The sequence below is a fragment of the Lissotriton vulgaris genome, chromosome 8 (assembly GCF_964263255.1).
Source record: "Lissotriton vulgaris chromosome 8, aLisVul1.2, whole genome shotgun sequence".
Taxonomy (NCBI): domain Eukaryota; kingdom Metazoa; phylum Chordata; class Amphibia; order Caudata; family Salamandridae; genus Lissotriton; species Lissotriton vulgaris.
This window is the reverse complement of record NC_141696.1, coordinates 1,192,696,377-1,192,713,962: the sequence shown is the minus strand read 5'-3', so window position 1 is coordinate 1,192,713,962 and position 17,586 is coordinate 1,192,696,377. Positions and strand designations below refer to the sequence as shown.

The 17,586-nt window shown below is 40.5% G+C and overlaps 1 protein-coding gene across 1 annotated transcript in view; it reads left to right on the top strand.

Annotated features, from left to right (window-relative positions):
• The window catches only part of FREM2 (FRAS1 related extracellular matrix 2), a 639,092-nt gene extending 623,125 nt beyond the window's left edge, over positions 1–15,967 (top strand). The window contains exons 20-24 of the mRNA XM_086935067.1: positions 2,749–2,883; positions 4,370–4,496; positions 5,378–5,565; positions 8,198–8,344; positions 12,280–15,967. Coding sequence (XP_086791193.1) covers positions 2,749–2,883; positions 4,370–4,496; positions 5,378–5,565; positions 8,198–8,344; positions 12,280–12,789 — 1,107 coding nt within the window. The 3' untranslated portion in view covers positions 12,790–15,967. The remainder of the gene's footprint in view (positions 1–2,748; positions 2,884–4,369; positions 4,497–5,377; positions 5,566–8,197; positions 8,345–12,279) is intronic.
• Positions 15,968–17,586: the final 1,619 nt, after the last annotated feature.

The following is a 17,586-nucleotide window of genomic DNA, read 5'->3' as shown; positions in this document are numbered from 1 at the left end:
TACTTGAGGATCAGGCCCATAGAGGCTCAAATTATTTGCCTAACTAGAATTAGTAATGTTCTTACGTAACTTGCCTTGTGAAGCTTTTGCGAGAGCACAAGGAATTTGCTGTCAAACAGTGCCACCTACAGCCATAAGAAAGAAATACATGAAAAGTCTTCTTTCATCGCAGAAGGAAACAAATAATAATGGAGCCGAGCGACTCCTAAAAAGCTGTTATTTTCGGAATACTTTCATTGAATGTATCGTTTTACCCTGCCCATTATTTTATATGCAGGTAGTTGATGGTGAAGGACCTAAAATAACCTACAGAATATTTTGGTGCTTATTTATGAGATGCTTGCATCACCAGAGCATCACTTTTTTACGCTCCGGTGGCACAAGTGTCTCAACCATGCCTATGATGCGGTACAAAGTCACCCTGGATTGCCTCATAGATATGGAATAAGACATAGTAGCACAAGCCACTGTGTTGCCTTATTCTGCATCACTCTTACATTCACAGCAGCAATTATTTATTTACAGTTCATTTTTGGTTTGACTTTTTACAATTTTTACAAAATACCCTAGAAACGAATTAAACAATAGTATTATCTACTTTCAAAAATTTGGAGCTATATTTTTGATTTTTACGTTCTTATGGCTCAACAAAAATTGGTCTTGGGTCCTGATGAGAACTCCACAGCAAGTAAGAGTTCGAAACGCGTAGACCAATTTTTGTTGAGCCATAAGAACGTTAAAATCAGAAATCAATGTGTTGAGAAATATAAATAAAACAAAAAAGATTAATTCAGACTGAACTATAAGTCTTGGACCCATGTTGTGTTGAATTCCAATATGTTGGTTTGAATCAGGGCCGGACTGAGAATCAAAACCGGCCCTGGCAAAGTGCTCGGCCGGCCCCCTGGGGGTGCGACAGAGCTCTTTGTCAGGCCGGATTTCAGCCGATTTTGTTACGATTGGTCACACAAGAATGCGCTTTCTATGTCGATGTTGAGGTCCAGTGGGAAGGGTTATATAATGTGCTTAATTAATGGCGCCAAACCAGATTGAGAAAGGCCTCCGTGTAGGCTGAAACACGTCTCTTGTACCTGGGATTGAAGTCGACATGATTTATTAAATTGATGCCGAATCCTGAAACCACTTCGTGCCTGTGCCTTCTTCCATGGAGTTTGCCTTTGTGGGAGCTGGATGTTCTGTTCATATATCTATCTATCTATCTATCTATCTATCTATCTATCTATCTATCTATCTATCTATCTATCTATCTATCTATCTATCTATCTATCTATCTATCTATATATATATATATATATATATATATATATATATATATATATATATATATTGTTGCAGTAGTCTAGGCAGGAGCTATGAGCACAGAAAGAAAGAGTGATTTTCTGTTGCAGTACTCTGGGCATGACATGAGCACAGCAAGGATGGGTGATTTTCTGTTGCCATAGCTCAGGCAGGGCTTGAGCCCAACAAGGATGGTTGATTTTCTGTTGCAGTAGTTCAGGCAGGACATGAGCACAGGAAGGATGGGCGATTTTCTGCTGCAGTAGACTAGACAGGACATGCCTACAGCAAGGATGTGTGATGTTCTGTTGCAGTTGTCCAGCAGGAGATGAGCACAGCAAGGATGGGTGATTTTCTGCAGCATTTGTCCAGGCAGGACATGAGAACAGCAGGTGATTTTCTGTTGCAGTAGTCCGGGCAGGACATGAGCACAGGAAGGGTGGGTGATTTTCTCTTGCAGTAGTCCAGGCAGGACATGAGCACAGCACTGATGGGTGATTTGCTGTTGCAGTAGTCCAGGCAGGACATGAGCACAGCACTGATGGGTGATTTGCTGTTGCAGTAGTCCAGGCAGGACGTGGTGAGCATAGCACCGATCAGTGATTTTCTGTTGCAGGAGTCCAGGCAGGACATGAGCACAGGAAAGATAGGTTTTTTTCTGTTGCAGTAGTCCAGTAAGGACTTGAGCACAGCACTGACGGGTGATTTGCTGGTGCAGTAATCCAGGCAGGACATGAGCACAGCACTGATGGGTGATTTGCTGTTGCAGTAGTCCAGGCAGGACATGAGCACAGCACTGATAGGTGATTTGCCGTTGCAGTAGTCCAGGCAGGACATGAGAACAGCACTGATGGCTGATTTGCCGTTGCAGTAGTCCAGGCAGGACATGAGCACAGCACTGATGGGTGATTTGCCGTTGCAGTAGTCCAGGCAGGACATGAGCACAGCACTGATGGGTGATTTGCTGTTGCAGTAGTCCAGGCAGAACATGAGCACAGCACTCATGGGTGATTAGCTGTATCTGTAGTCCAGGCAGGTCATGAGCACTGCAAGGATGGGTGATTTGCTGTTGCTGAGTCCAGTCAGGACATGTGCACTACAAGGATGGGTGAGTTTCTGTTGCAGTGGTCTATTCAGGACATGATCACAGCACTGATGGGTAATTTGCTGTTGCAGTGCTTCCTTTCCCTGTGAGGGAACCGTTCTTTATTGCTTGCAACAGATTGTTGCTCTTCGACTGATCCGGAGCTGCCACCCCCTCCCCCCCCCCCCAACCGCCTTGAGACCCTCACGGGTGATTGACGCGCTTTATAAACCGCTGAATAATTGATTGATTGATTTTTATATTACAGTTGTTTTTCTCCATGCCATTGAACTTCTTCCTACCAGTCTGACTGCTAAATGGTAGCGTTTCAGTGAGGTAAACATGTTTTCTCCTTTTTTCCCCAGGTGAGGGATTATTCTGGGACGTACACCGTGAAGTTGATACCCTGCTCCACGGCCCCTTATCAAGAGTACAACCTGCCCGTGGTCTGCAATCCCAGAGAACCAATCACGTTCGACCTTGATATCCGCTTTCAACAGGTACCTAAGTCACAACTGAAGAATTGTAATGGTCTGTTTACCTTTCAAGACTTACCAAGTGATGCTGTCCTCTCAGAAATACAACGTTATCCGAGGATATAGGACTTTATTACACAGAAGCTCGATAGTGACCCTTGTTTCTCTTATTGGTAAATTGTGAAGCATTTATTCCTCTTGAAATCTCTGGGACCAATTCGCAAACACATGTTCGTCTACGTGAGGTAGTACTACTTCCTGTACTCTTAAATGCTTTCGTGAGCTGCCAACAAAGCATCTACAATCGGAATATTGTAGGAATTTTAATAGAGAAAGGAATATTTCCTCTTTGACCTTTTAGTAACAGAGCGTTAGACAACTGAGGGCCAATTCACAAATCCATTTATGAGTATACGAAGGAGTCCTAATGTAGTGATAATGTAGTGATAATATGTATTTCACATTTTATTTGATTGAATTCTACCTTTTTAACATGCAACCTTTACTCGATGAAGTGGGCCTTGTGTTTAGTTTAGCAAAACAACTTGTTTGCAAAACAATACAAACCTCCCATTTATTGAAACAATTCTTAGACCAACCACAATTCAAGGTGACGGTAGTAGTATAGGCTGTGAAAAGGTAAAAACACCTGTTGACGTTACGACCATGTATCAATGTTGGAGTGTCAGAATCTGTGTAAGAATTCTCAGTAGGTCATTGCATGCCTTAACCAATAAGCCCTAAGTAAGGGGGCACCTATTTTGGTGCCATTCTGTTGGCATCAGAAGGCAAAGCTGAGGGAACAAGACTCTGGAATGGTCCTGCATTGTACACTACCCTCAGGTGCTTCTGAGTGAGACAATGCCACCCTGCATGTGTAGTGGCATAACAGAACATGAGGGGGGGCTGCAAGTTGCACGGAGGCCTCCACACCCCCGCAGACTCAAACAGGATCTCTCAGGCCAGGGTACTGTGTTGAGAGCCCCTCTCTGCAGCTCAGGCCCCCCACACCGCAGGGGCTCAGGGGCGTAACCCAGGCCCCTGCAGCCCCCGCAGTGCGTGGGGGCCCTCACCCTCGAGGGGGCCCCATCAGCACCGTACTTCTGCTGGGGAGCTCTAGATTGAGTCTGAAGGGGGCCCCTTCATGTACTCTGCAGGGGGGCCCCCTCAAGGTTCGTTACGCCACTGCAGTGGCTGCGGGGGTCTATGTTACACCACTGTGCATTTTCCTTGAGGTGTGCAGCGTTATACCGGACTCATACCAGTAGAGGGTTGGGAGAGCAGTGCTGTGCATGCAGTACCCAGTTGTTTACATATGTATGTGCCATCTTGTACACCGTGCAGAGCAGTGCAGTGAAGGAGGGTGTACTCTGAGGAACGATTGACACTGCGATTGAGCCAATAGGGGAGGTTTGCTTTAGGAAGGGCCTGTTCCTGCTTGGCATCATACTGCAGTCTTGCTCTTACTGTTGATATAACTCCATGAGTACATCTGAAGTGCTTCTTGTAGGTGAGTGACCCAGTGGCTGCCGAGTTCAGCTTGAATACTCAACTGTTCCTGCTGTCGAAGAAGGCGCTGTGGTTGTCAGATGGATCCATGGGCTTTGGACAAGAAAGTGACATATCATTTTCAGAAGGTGAGATTATTTTTACACATACACAAGTCTGCCGTGCTGCATTAATACAGGATACATTTGCTTCTGTGGTGGAATTTCGATGGACAAGCTTAAAATGGAAGCAGACAGTAGAAAGGGACACATTCCATTTGAATGGAGACAGCTGTGGGATGGGAGCTATTTCCAGAATGCCTAACATTGCCTGTTATCCAGAACTCCATTAATAAGAAACCTTTGCTTCTATGTATCTTGAATAATCCCAACCTTGAACCGTTCAGCTACATCGTTTTATTATTCACCCAAACGAAGAGTGAGGGTATTGCAGGTTATGGATTATGCTGAATAAAAATGCATCTTTACAGTTCCAAAATACTCAGAGTATTTCCTCTCGTTGTAATTGATTGAACTACGTTCTAGGGGAAGGGCGAGGGATTTCCTGCAAACTGTGGCATGCTGGAGGATGTCCTTAGGTTTGGGGCATTCACAAACGATTTCTTCGTAGGTTCCCATCCTGGACCTGCAGACAATGTGACTCTTCTGAAAGGCAGAAAGACCCTCTCCTGTCCTTGGTTGTAGAATCACTACTTTAAACAGGTGTATAGTCCCCTGGAGCAGATACAGACAGTGGGAGGAAATTCCTGTTGATCCTTATGGGGATATGGGAATTTTGAAGCTCACACTAGTTTTTTTGTATGTAAGTTCACACACGCAGAAACTTTGTAAATCTGGTTGCGTATATTCATCCCAGTCACATCAAACATCACTGCTAGATTTACTAGTAAGGGGTCCACACCAGAACGCATTGGTCTACTTCAATACCGAAGAGGCTCATTGTTTTTATGTCAGTCATATTTTAAAATGTAATATGTAGAAGACTCTCATGAAATATGTCTGTGTTTCAGGTGAACCAATATTTGGGCGTGTGATTGTGGATCCTGTGCAGAACTTGGGAGACTCGTTTCATTGCACTATTGAGAAAGTTTTTCTGTGCACTGGGTCTGATGGCTATGTACCCAAATACAACCCCGTCGATGCTGAATATGGCTGCCTGGCTGATTCCCCGTCTCTTTTGTACCAGTTTAAGATTCTGGTAGGTTTTCAACACTGGAATGAGTGAGTACATCACTTGATCGCACTAAATCTTAGACACTCCTTATGCAGGATTGACATCCCCAAGTAGGATCCCTCTGCCCTGTACAAGACATGTCACAACACGGTGCTCACTCTGAGTTTGAACCTCAGCTCTGACTACGCCCTCGCCCATATGTATGTAGTTTTGCTCCTTTTTAGAGTGTCATGTGGAGGTTGGTGAAATAAAATCCACCAAGGATTACAGTTTATAGATAATATGTTTATATAGTGTTACTTGTATATCACTAACCTAGCAGGGGAGCAATGGAGTGCACGCATGTAGCCGTATGATTTCATATGTGGGTTAGCATTCAGCGCTGAAGTTCTAGGCAAAGTACATCCCCACACTGAGGCAATTCTTCCAGTAGAGTATATTTTAATGGAGCGAGGATATAATCATTTTTACACTATTCCATTTCATAAGTACAAAAGTAAACTCAGGCAAGTTGGTTACTTTCATCAAACAAATGCAAAAGACGCTGGAGATTATAGGTTTTCTTCATTCTTCGCATCATAGGACGGACCGCCATCAGAAAGAGCCAACACATGTTTTGCGCCAACGTGGCATGCAATCCTGGGGCTTTTCAAGGGCTTTGTATAATAAATCTAGCTGCTCTATTGAGTCCAAAGAGGGTTCATCATCTATTGGTCTGAAGTTACCGGTTTGCTAAGAGGCTGTACTTGTAGCTGTCTGCGCAGGTGTTGTGTGGCATGGTGTCTGTATGATCCCAGCGGTTGGGTCACAGTCTAGTCGCTATAGTTGGGACGAAGCAGATGCTACTCCCAACTTTAGCTAGACCGCATGAGACAATTCTTGACCCGACCACGGAGATCTTACAGACACCAACCGGCTGAGCAGTGACAGAGTCACCTGGCATCGAGGAATGTAAAGTGGCAACCTAAAACTACTTCTGCCAAAAAGAATCCAGAAGTAGGAACCTGTACCTATATGTTCAGCTCCTTGACCACAAGTGGACCTGCATCCTAGTTGCCACAGGTCAGTTCTCCATCACCGACAGGAACCCCCTGGTGTTCTTTGGGCTCCTAGAGTTCCAGGCTGCAACACATGTCTAGTGAGGGACAGACCCGATTCATGAAAGACAGGAATTCTTGTGTTCTCCAGAATCTAGTACTATGCTTTTGAACACAACTTTGCTTTTTAACAAGTAAATTCCGAAAATGATTGGTGCACGTTTCAAGACTTTCAGGCACAGAAAATAGCCTTCCACTAAATTGACCTATCACCTTTTTTCAGCAATATGGCATCCTAAATCATGGGTCATTCGTTGTAGGGAAGACCCAGTACTCGTATTGCCCTTACTTCCAGTTCAAGATGGGTCGTATCTTCCTACAAATGACCCTATCTTATGGTTGGCTAGTTCAGATGTCTGCTATATGTAAGAGTCTTATAAAATGGCCAGATCCAACCATAATGCTCTTCCCAGAGGGCTTCTGCTTGTCCTAAAACAATAGAACCTGCTCATTATGGTTTAATTGACCACTTCAACCATCTTCCCATGCTCTCCGGGAATGGAGTTCACAGTGGATGAATCACCTGTATGCTGTTTGGGTAATGAAAGTGTATTGACAGATATGTAGTCATTAGCCTATTTTAATACCCATGCCTGGTCCATAGCACAGAAATGGGTAGAGGTACTTGGCGAGAATGGTACCTTTGTATTTAGTTCTTTGTAACAAGTCACACAGTAACATAGTTAACTAAATGTATACAACTGACCGCTCCCCAACAACTCCAGTACTCCTCCTGTGAGATACTGGCAACTTGCACTGATTGTGTAATGCAAAATAGGGCTATGAGGAAGCAAAACTAACTAACCCTATCAGTGACTGACTGTTATTGGTTTGTAGGTGAATGGACCTCACAAAGCTAGGGTGACCCACATTAACACCAAATAATTACTCATGTTCCTCAATTGAATAAATTACATCGCCAACTGGAGCCTAGCTTCTTTACCATACTTACGGATGGTTTGTTTCCTTCCACTGCTATATTCAGGGAACTGATTGTTTGTTACAGTACTCCATAAGAGTGCAAATGTTTTCTTGCTATCTCACCCTCTACCTGGTATGCTGCTATCCCTTCCCCCTCTGCCCACTTACTCATTTTCATGATCACTTATTCATTAACTGAATCCCAAACACAGCTCAAAAACAAGTAAAAAATATAACTTCTCAATAGCCAAATTTATTGAATTTACCAATGCTTATTTTTTCTTATTATTATTTTGCTTTTTGCTGATGCTGAATAGAATCCGAAAAAAACATTGCCACAGTCAGTAGTCAGTAGCCAGTAGCGCAGCCAAAAGGCAAGACCTATTGGTTTTGCCAGTGCTTGTTTCGCAACGCGTTGTAGTTCCTAAAGCTGTCTTGAAATTCCATATACACAATTACATTTCTGGCGTTTCTATGTGTATTGGTGATTTGAAATGTTTTTCCATTTTCTTCTTTGTACCTCACCCTAAACCTCAAAGAGCCCAATTACTTGTGTCTTTCTATCAACGGGCAATGTAATAATTTATTACAGACAAGAGTTTACAAATCAACTTGCCTCAATCACCTTTGTTATCTAGGACAAAGCGCAACCGGAGACACAGGCCACCACCTTTGGAGCGGTTCCGTTCAATGCAAAACTGGCAGTGGATGAACCTGACGGATTGCCTCTAGTTAGACAGCCTGGATCTGATGGCTTTAAAGTGGACTCCACTCCTCTATTTCAGGTGAGCAGAAGCACCGAGCCAATCCCAAGAGCAGAGGGTGTGGCTTTCCAACCTGGTGCATACAGTGGTGATATAAAATATTAGACCTATTGAAAGCTGAGGCAGATGGTTGATGCTTGCCTCCAGCTATAAGATTATCAGAGCTTTGAACCACATGAAGACGCATCACAGTATGATAAGTTGATATGGGAAAACATCTGTAGATGCATTTATACTGGCTGCAGGATACAGGTCCACACTTACAACACCACAACAAGAATGCAGATGTTAAAGCATATTTGATTCCTGTACCTTACTTGTTATAAGTTTATATTTCCTGCAGGGAGAGTGTGGTTGTGTATGTCAACTTCATACACAACCACATTCCCTGCGGGAAATGTAAATACAGCGCATCCATGGTGGCGCAAGGATTTTTTCTGCAGGTGCAAGAAAACTGACACATCGCACCATGGTTAAGGGTTTTTGGCGCATTGCTGGAGTTGGCGTGAAAACTGGCCCAACTCCAGCAATGCATCAAAATATAGAGGTGATGCCTCAATTTTGAGTGAGGCATCGTCTACTGTATCAGTATCATTATAAGGGAGTGTGAAAAGGTGGGAAACTTACCTTGCCCTCTATTACATTGGTCCTGTACATCACGCATACAAGTGGGTAGAGTGGGTAGAGTGTATTTATGTGCCGCCATTCTGTAAAAAAAGTGACGCAATGGTGACGCAAGGGGATGCAAGGGGCCTGTAAATAAGCCCCCTGTATCAAGAGTATTAAAATGCAGAATTCAGACACTAAATTATTGCTAACATTATTATTACAAGGTGATTCAAAGTCACCCTGTGTGACTTTTCATTGTCTTGTAAATATGTTTCTCTTTTACAAATAACTGCGTGAAAGGGGTGTTCCATGGAAGTTGCTGCGGGTGTTCCCCCGCAACATCCAGGGAACTTGACACATTCGCAGATTTACAAGATTTTGTAAACCTGGGATTGCGTTAGAAACCTACGCCCCCCTAAGGGAGGTGTAAGGAGGTGCAATGAGGGGAAATACTTTAATTTCTCCTCATTTTTTCCTCTTTTTAGAAAGAGGTAAGTGACTTTAATGATTGTTTTGTGCAGGAAGGGACACCTTCCTGCTCATAAACAGTCATCCCTTCAGCGCAGGCACCCTTTCAAAATAACGCAAGGGCTGGCGCCCGGCTGCTGTTTGTGCGCCGGTGCAGGGGAGAAGGTAAGGAATGCACCGTATCTTGTACATACAGTGCATTCCTGCCTTTTTATATTGACGCACGGCAGCACAGCTAGAAGGCTTGCTGCGCTTCTATGAGTCAAAATATTATAAATGAGGCCCTTTTGGCGTTCCTAAAGTTTGTTAATATGTGACCATGCAGGGTTGTAGCACGTGAGTGCAGATTAGAGATTCCCAACCTTTTTTAGGACTAACGGGTTAGACTACAGAGACTACACAAACCTTATCAGAATGAATACTCAGAACTCTGCCTTCAAGGGGATGTTTACAGAAATGCAGCATATGTTTATTGTTTATTGTCATCAATCGTATGATGAATTTCAGATCTCTGGAGGGTTTACCTTGAATCCAATCTTTAGACCTCACTCGCATGCCGGTTTCCTCAAATGTGCCTATATGTACCAGATTAGTTTCTCATGCAACAGGCGAAGAGGCAGTTGTGTTCCCTTGATTCAGAACGTCACCCACATTTAGACAAACTGGGGTAACTGATCACCATTTGTAGAGATGCCTTGTAATGAAAATCCTCTTCTGTAAGAATATGAGTGATACCGAAGCCAGAACCAACAATTCCCTGTGGTGCATTTAAATGAAGAGTATAATAAGCCTTTAAGAACAATGTCGGGAAAAAAAGATAAATATATGGGCTTACAAGGGACAATCTCAAATCCATTTGAGCTTATGAAATGTGTACTGACAACCAAACATACCAGCGTTGCAGTGCTGTGATTGAGTAAAGTGTTTAGAACATGGTTCGCAATCCAAACTATTTTGTATTTTTACTTCTGTTTAACATAATCTAAGATTGATTTGTGTGAAGGATACAGTGTAGTAGAAGGGTAGAATATCTGCCATTTTCCAAAATATTTTTGTGAAATGGGTTTGTAGTTTTGGATTATTTCACTATCCTTTTCCAGATTAAGAGAGGGGAGAATTTATAGTTATAAAGGTTCATATTTTTACTTTACTCTGCATAAAATGTGAGTGAGTAAATAAATAAAACCTATTTAAATAGCTCATAAACATTGAGCTGTAAGTCTCTCTGGTGTGGACCAGGTGATTTTACCTTTGATATTCTTGTACATATGTTTAGTTTATTTCACCGTGATATCCACTTCCATTCTGGTGGCAATAATAGTTCAGGAGTGGGTGCAGAAATCCAGGAATGTTGGAGTATTGCACTTAACCCGCATTTCTGTTACACAAGCCACTGTCTTCATCAAATCTAAGATTCTCGCTCGGTCACCAGTAGACAACTGATCACGTAAAACCTTAAAAATAAAACCTAGTACCGACCCTCTTGCAACCTCCTTGATTAATGCATCATTGATGGAGAGATGGTACCAGAACCCATGAAAAGATGACCTGTCACATTATTGAAAGTATTGAAACAATTACAGGTCGGGATCTAATTTATTCGATTTAAGTTAACTTATGGAGCGAGTTGTTTTTGTGTATCTTCAGCCCTATTTGAAGAGTAACAACCTAATGCATGCTCTCTAGAAATCTACGCTAACAGTGTATCAAACAAATCACAATCACTTTAAAAGAAGATTGCCATCAAATAGATGGCCAAAGCACATAGTGGTGCACCAATTTCTCCTTTTCCCTTGCTGTACTTCTTACCTTTGTCTTTTTCATCACGTATGGCTACAATGACTACAGAATGTCACTCTATGTACAGCCACAACAGAGGGCAAGTATAGCACAGCTAGGCAGCAGCAATGGCTACATTGGTTACTGATAGATATCCATACCATTTTAAAGTATGCAATGTACTCCCTAGAGCCCTTTTAGAAGTTGGGTAATCTTTTAGCACTCGCATTGCCAAGCTGTGAACTCCATTTAATTCACAACATTCTAGTAGACGTCTAATGTTTGCAAATGTGGCATGTCATTTGCAGTGCGGGTTGCCCATATCTGGAATTGCCTCACATTGCTCTTTCACTAAAAAAGTACCCTACAGACAGTTGCAAAAGAAACCCAAAACGTAGTTGTTCAAACAGTAAATTCTTGAGCCTCTGTGCATCCACTTGTCATCAACCATTGCCAGGAGGACATTTGGTGACTGTGTGCTTTAGAAATAAAAAAAATAAAGTAAATACATCTCACGGAATGTATTCAGAAGATCAGACGGTGTATGCCTAGGATGCAAAGACCAACTGTACTATTCAGTTAGTTTCTAATACAGCCAATGCTGACTCACATCTTTGCCTGCAAGGATTATTCACTGTGGCGATATGTAAAGGTGGGAATGTGTGGTACCAGTTGACTTGGTATATTGTGCACGCTTACTGTTTTGTTTAAAGTCGGCATGTCAGCCTTTAAAATCTTTGCGGAAAATAATTATTTTACAATATTGTTATTTTACAGTCAATTGTAATATGAAGGATTTTACTGGTTGGGATTGGAAAGTCTGTAAAAATGCCAATTTAGGGACAGATGTACTAAGCATTTTGGCAGTTGTAAAGGCTCTAATTCAGCGTTTGTGACCAGTACACAACATCTATCACCTTTAGTTACTGCTATCCTGAGGATGAGATCTTGGTTTGAGATTAAAAAGATATGTAAACCCCTTATGTGGTTATGTCACGGGTAAAACATTCTTGTTTTTTTACACTTGTTTCAGTTTTAAATGGGCATTTACATGTATTCCAATCTGCACGTTTATAATAACTGAAATCTTTTGTTCCTAGGTTTCCTTAGGTCGTGAATGGTACATTCACACAATCTATACTGTTAGATCAAAGGAAAATGCAAACAGAGGTATTGGTAAAAGAAGCATAGAGGAACATCATTCGATCTTTCAAGGAGTTCACCATAAAACGTCACTGAAGAATCACCAGAAGAGATCTGTTAGAGAAGCTCCACCCCTTGCAGCAGAGATTGGAGTTGAAAACAGCAGGGGAACTAATATCCAACACATTGCCCTTGACCGAGCAAACAAAAAACAGATTCCTCAAAGAGAGGTTATTCTTGATGGGATCACACCTAGGGAAGTGAATAACAGGGATACAGAGGTCAATATTGTCTCAGTTGTTGGAGGAGTTTCTGCTATGCTACTGGCAATCTGTTTAGTAGCAATTATTATTTTGTTGGTAAGGCGTAAACAGCAGTCTAAGAAGACAGAAGTACAGACTGGTTCAGGCAGCAGCGAGCCCATGATGCCACCACCTGGTTATAACAATGACAGCTCTGAAGTGTGAGCCAACATTCAGTGACATGGACCCACCTCTGTTACTGCCTCAAACCTTTTCAAATACTGTATTTAGCAATGGTGTGCTGTTTTGACAAAAATACAGGTTGTGTGGCTCCAGTTGTACTTGAACTCTTCGATTTGAAGTTGTACAGAATAGATAGAATCCAAACCAACTATTCTAATTTGCACAGAAAACAGTTGTGTCGGACGTATGCAATGCACTAAACACTAGGAGCTAATGAGCGAACACCATCAATGGGAAATATTTTCCACTGTTTAAAAAAAAAAAAGATATCTAATGGTGCTGAAGACCTTTTTTTCCTAAAGGAAAGATAAAATATATTACATATACTGAAGTGCCAACTTTGGAGACGCAATGATATCATTGATGAATTAAATTTTTTTACATTTTCATCTGAAGACATTAGTCTGTGAGAACGTTTGCATTAATTTGGAAGAAAACTTGCCAACGAAAAAAATGTTGACTAGACAATGCAATGTTACTATCAAACAGCAAGTTTGTTTTTCCTGTTTTTCACTCTGTTACTTCCTCGATTCTCTTTGCTCTGCTAATATAAGTTCTTATCAAACCAAAGATTGTTGTTGAACTCAAAGAATGCTCAATAGAGTGATAAGGCACTTTCCTTGAATGCTTGTCATTGGTTTAAAAGTATCTTCTGTAAGACTGTGCAGTAAGTTATTTTTTTAGTGTGCACAGTATGGATAAAAAAAAACAGAGATGTTACAACATATAATCTCTATAACAGGTAATAGGATTTCAACATTGAAAAGGTTCTATAAGAACTAAGCAATAGCTGTGTTAGAGTTTTTAATATTGAGTATTTTCTTTCTTAATTTGCAATTGAATTACATGTGTTCACAATATACCGAAAATATCAAATTGATGGGAACAAGCATTTATTTAATGTATACTCATTGTGCCTCTTGAGAAACACCCTCTTCTGCTACTATACATTCTTTACTTTAGAGTAGGAGAGCTAGAATGTTAGCATTGTTTAGCTGAGGTAAAGTTCTGTTGCACAGTATAACTCAAATACGCATAACTGTTTTCCTCAAAGAAGGTGTTTTTTGTTAATATTCAGTTTTTACTGTACGCTTTATTCAGGTGTTCATAGCTGTCTGTTCTTCTGTGGTACAACACTCTAAAAAAATATGCATGCAAGCATTTGTGGGAATGATCAACCACTAGCACTTGTGTAAAATTAATTTTCCATCCTGCTAAGAATCCCATAAGGATTTTTTTTACCATCTGGCCAAAACCATATAATTATGTAATGAAACCAAAAAGTAAAACATGATCTTTATATCCAAATCTTAGACAGAACTCAGTTTTAGCAAGTCATAACACATATTTATAAATATGCAGAGGGTAGGAGGCCGGTTAATTGTTATTATGTTTGTACATACTCCTAACCTTTCAATATTTACGATATGAGGGACGCTCGTAATGGCGAAGGATGAGTTTAAACGTGATTTGATTCTCTGAAAACGTTTCATATTGTAACATAAGAAAAACATTCTTGTGCATTATCTGTCAAGTAGAATGTATTTACTTCATATTGCATAGGGCTACCATGTGTAAATTGAAGACAAAAACAGGTTTTTTGAAAGATATATTCATTTTCTTGATCTTGAATTAAGGTTGAAAAATAGTGGTATTTTTTAGTTTCCTCTTCAAGTACAATTTGAAGTACATATAACATAATATAACATATTATGAAAGGGCACAAATGCCCTGCAACCACTCCCTTGAATGTCAATATTCAACGGTGGTACATGGTACAGATCAGCCCCTCTAAGGAAATACATGTTTACACATATACCACTTTCAATATTGCTTTTTGACCAACCTGGCAGCGATATTTATATGAAATAGGGTATAGTCTTCTTAATTGCCCATCAACCTAATAAGAATGGGTTTAGCATCAAAACATTAAAGTATGCATGCACAATTACTATATCTCTGTATTGTGCAAGCTCTGCCTTAAATATAATATGGGTCATTTATCTCTCTTTCTTAAAACACATTCAGTGTTTGTGGCTGCTGACGACAGGTGAAGAGTACCTGATGCTACACAGCAATCCACCTTGTTACATGACACTCTTTTATGTAGCTTCAGTAACAAAAGAGCACCAGTTAGTTTTGAACATTATTACATGTTTGTGGTACAAAATATTTATCATTTTAGTTTTTTATTTTTACTCAGGAAGTACACTTTTTATGGGAATTCATACACCATTCATATTTTCTTTCGAAATATGGACAACGTAGTTCATAGTCGGTATTGCGATCCATTGATGCCACAAACAACAACATAGGCGGCTTGCTGTATGCAAAGCTACTAGAACTGTATAAGCAAAAGTAAATCAATTGGTATATGGCTGTGTTGAGATCAGGTGAACGATGTAGCTGATTAAATGAACCTGGTGCTGAGATACTCTCTCTGTCTCTCACACGCACACAGTGCGGTGAATCTGTTTTATGTTGATTTATTTTTTTATTGCATTGTAGTACTAGCGGAGACTTGTCTGTTTGACATGCAATCACATTTCACTTGCAATTCAGATGCAGAAAACAGTAATATTTATATATGCCATGAAAACATGTAGATTATTTTGAAACTGTTTGCTTATTAAAACTCATTTGGTATTATTTTATAATTGTATCCTTCTGGATGTGATGTAAAACACAGACTATTGTGGAAGGAGAGCCTTTGAAGTGGGATTGACAAAATAAAATATACGCATGACTGCTGAAATGAAGCAGTTCCTTAAAAATGATAACATACAACAAATCGATACTAATTCATTTAACAAAGCTCTATACAATGTCGAAATAAGCATGTGTAGGTCAGAAAGTTTCACATTAGCTGCACCTTCAACATCAGTTATTGTAGTCATCTCTTGCTGATCCATCTACACATTCTGTGTGAATACCATAACATATTATTGCAAGGAGTTCTTCACAGAGATCCTGTCCTACACCGTCATGAATACTCTTCATTGAGAATGTTGAACAACTTTCTTCTTATTGCTAATATTAAGACATGCCATTAACGTATCACCTTTTCTTTAAAACTGTCCAATTTAAGGAAAGCCAGTACTGTAATTTGTAACATGGACCTCAAAGTGCAATCTGGTCTGCAATAAATGTCACTTTTTCACTCTGGTGTCATTGCGTTCTTTTTTTAAAGTTTTAAATTGTCCAATCACCAAATGCATAGATCTTGTTTTATGGTGTAACATTACTAAATACATTGTAAGCAAATTAATGTATTTTAATCATTTGTTTGAAAAGATTTTCAATAAGTCTCCCTTTGATTTCTATATTTTCATCCTGCTATTCCCACCAACTGTTATACACAAAATCGAATCTTTTTTGAGATAAGCATCTATTGCACTATGGGACATAGTATCAAGGACCGGTGTTAAAATTATCGCAGTTTTATCGGCAGGAAAGTGCCGATAAAACAGCAATAATGGGCTTGATAATACCCCCTTGTTGATTCCCATAGAAGTCCATGTTAACACAAGAACATGGGCTTCTATCGGAATTAACAAGGGCGTATTATCAAGCCCATTATCGCCGTTTTATGGGCAATTTCCTGCCGATAAAACGGCGATAATTTTAACACCGGTCCTTGATAATATGCCCCTATATTTTTCCAAGTAAAACTAAAAATGACACTTAATCAGTGCTTTCGTATGTACATATTATTGTGTTCTGTTCTAGCAAGGAAACATTATTTATATACCTTTAACTTGATACCTTTTATCATAATTATGTGCCACACAGATTGTGGCTTTGTCCCCTCATGAACCAGGATAGGAAACAACACTTTACATTGCAAGTGGCAAATTCATATATTAAATATGAAATGTGTCTGAACTTCTGACCAGCGCTAACCATTGCAAAGGGCCTCTTTGATCAGGCAGTGCAGGCCCATAGTGCAAGGAAAAGCATAACCTGATAATAAGAATAGTCCTGAGTCAGATCTTTCAACTGATGTGGCATACTAGCTCATGTTCTTAGTCCCTAGTAGTTGGAATTTAATATAGTATACAAAAAAGTGATAAATGGAATTCTTGAATTAATCCCAGCCACTGAGATCACTAGGGCAGGATCCCAATCTATTGTTATTTTGCACACCTTACCAACTCAGTTTAGACCCAGCAATGTGCATATCCAACTTAACCATGCTCTGACTGGAACAGTCCAGCCTAAACTGCCAGGCCAGGACCTCCCTAAGTGTCACAGGTATGCCCAGATATGGGTCTCTGTACAAGCCACTTCTATTTTGATGCCAGGCCTATATTCTGTCCCAGTCTAATCCTGGTTGCAGACAAACTAAACTGCTTAACGTTATCATAACAGTATTATAAATTAGAGTAAAATTATATATGAGAAAAGGGCAACAAATTGTATAAGAAAAGAGGTGAAACCACCGAAGAACACTAGTATCTTCTACATTTCTGTTGCAGTTTTACTAGGGGACAGTATCTTGCACTGAAAAGCAGAAAACTGTTTTTTTTTAAATCGGCTCTGTTTGCAGTCCTGTATTCAGACCAAACCAAATAGCAAATCTACGGACTAACCAGAAAGCTCCAGTGGGCAGGTGAAACACAGTAAGAGGGGAAAGCAAGAAATAGACGCAAGGCATGTGCAACGGATACAAAACACATCCAATCTTGAGCAAAGATTGCCACTCTGGAGTATTGTATCTAATTTTGGGCCATATTACAAACAACTAGCGATATTTATCGCTAAATGGGCTTAGCGAAT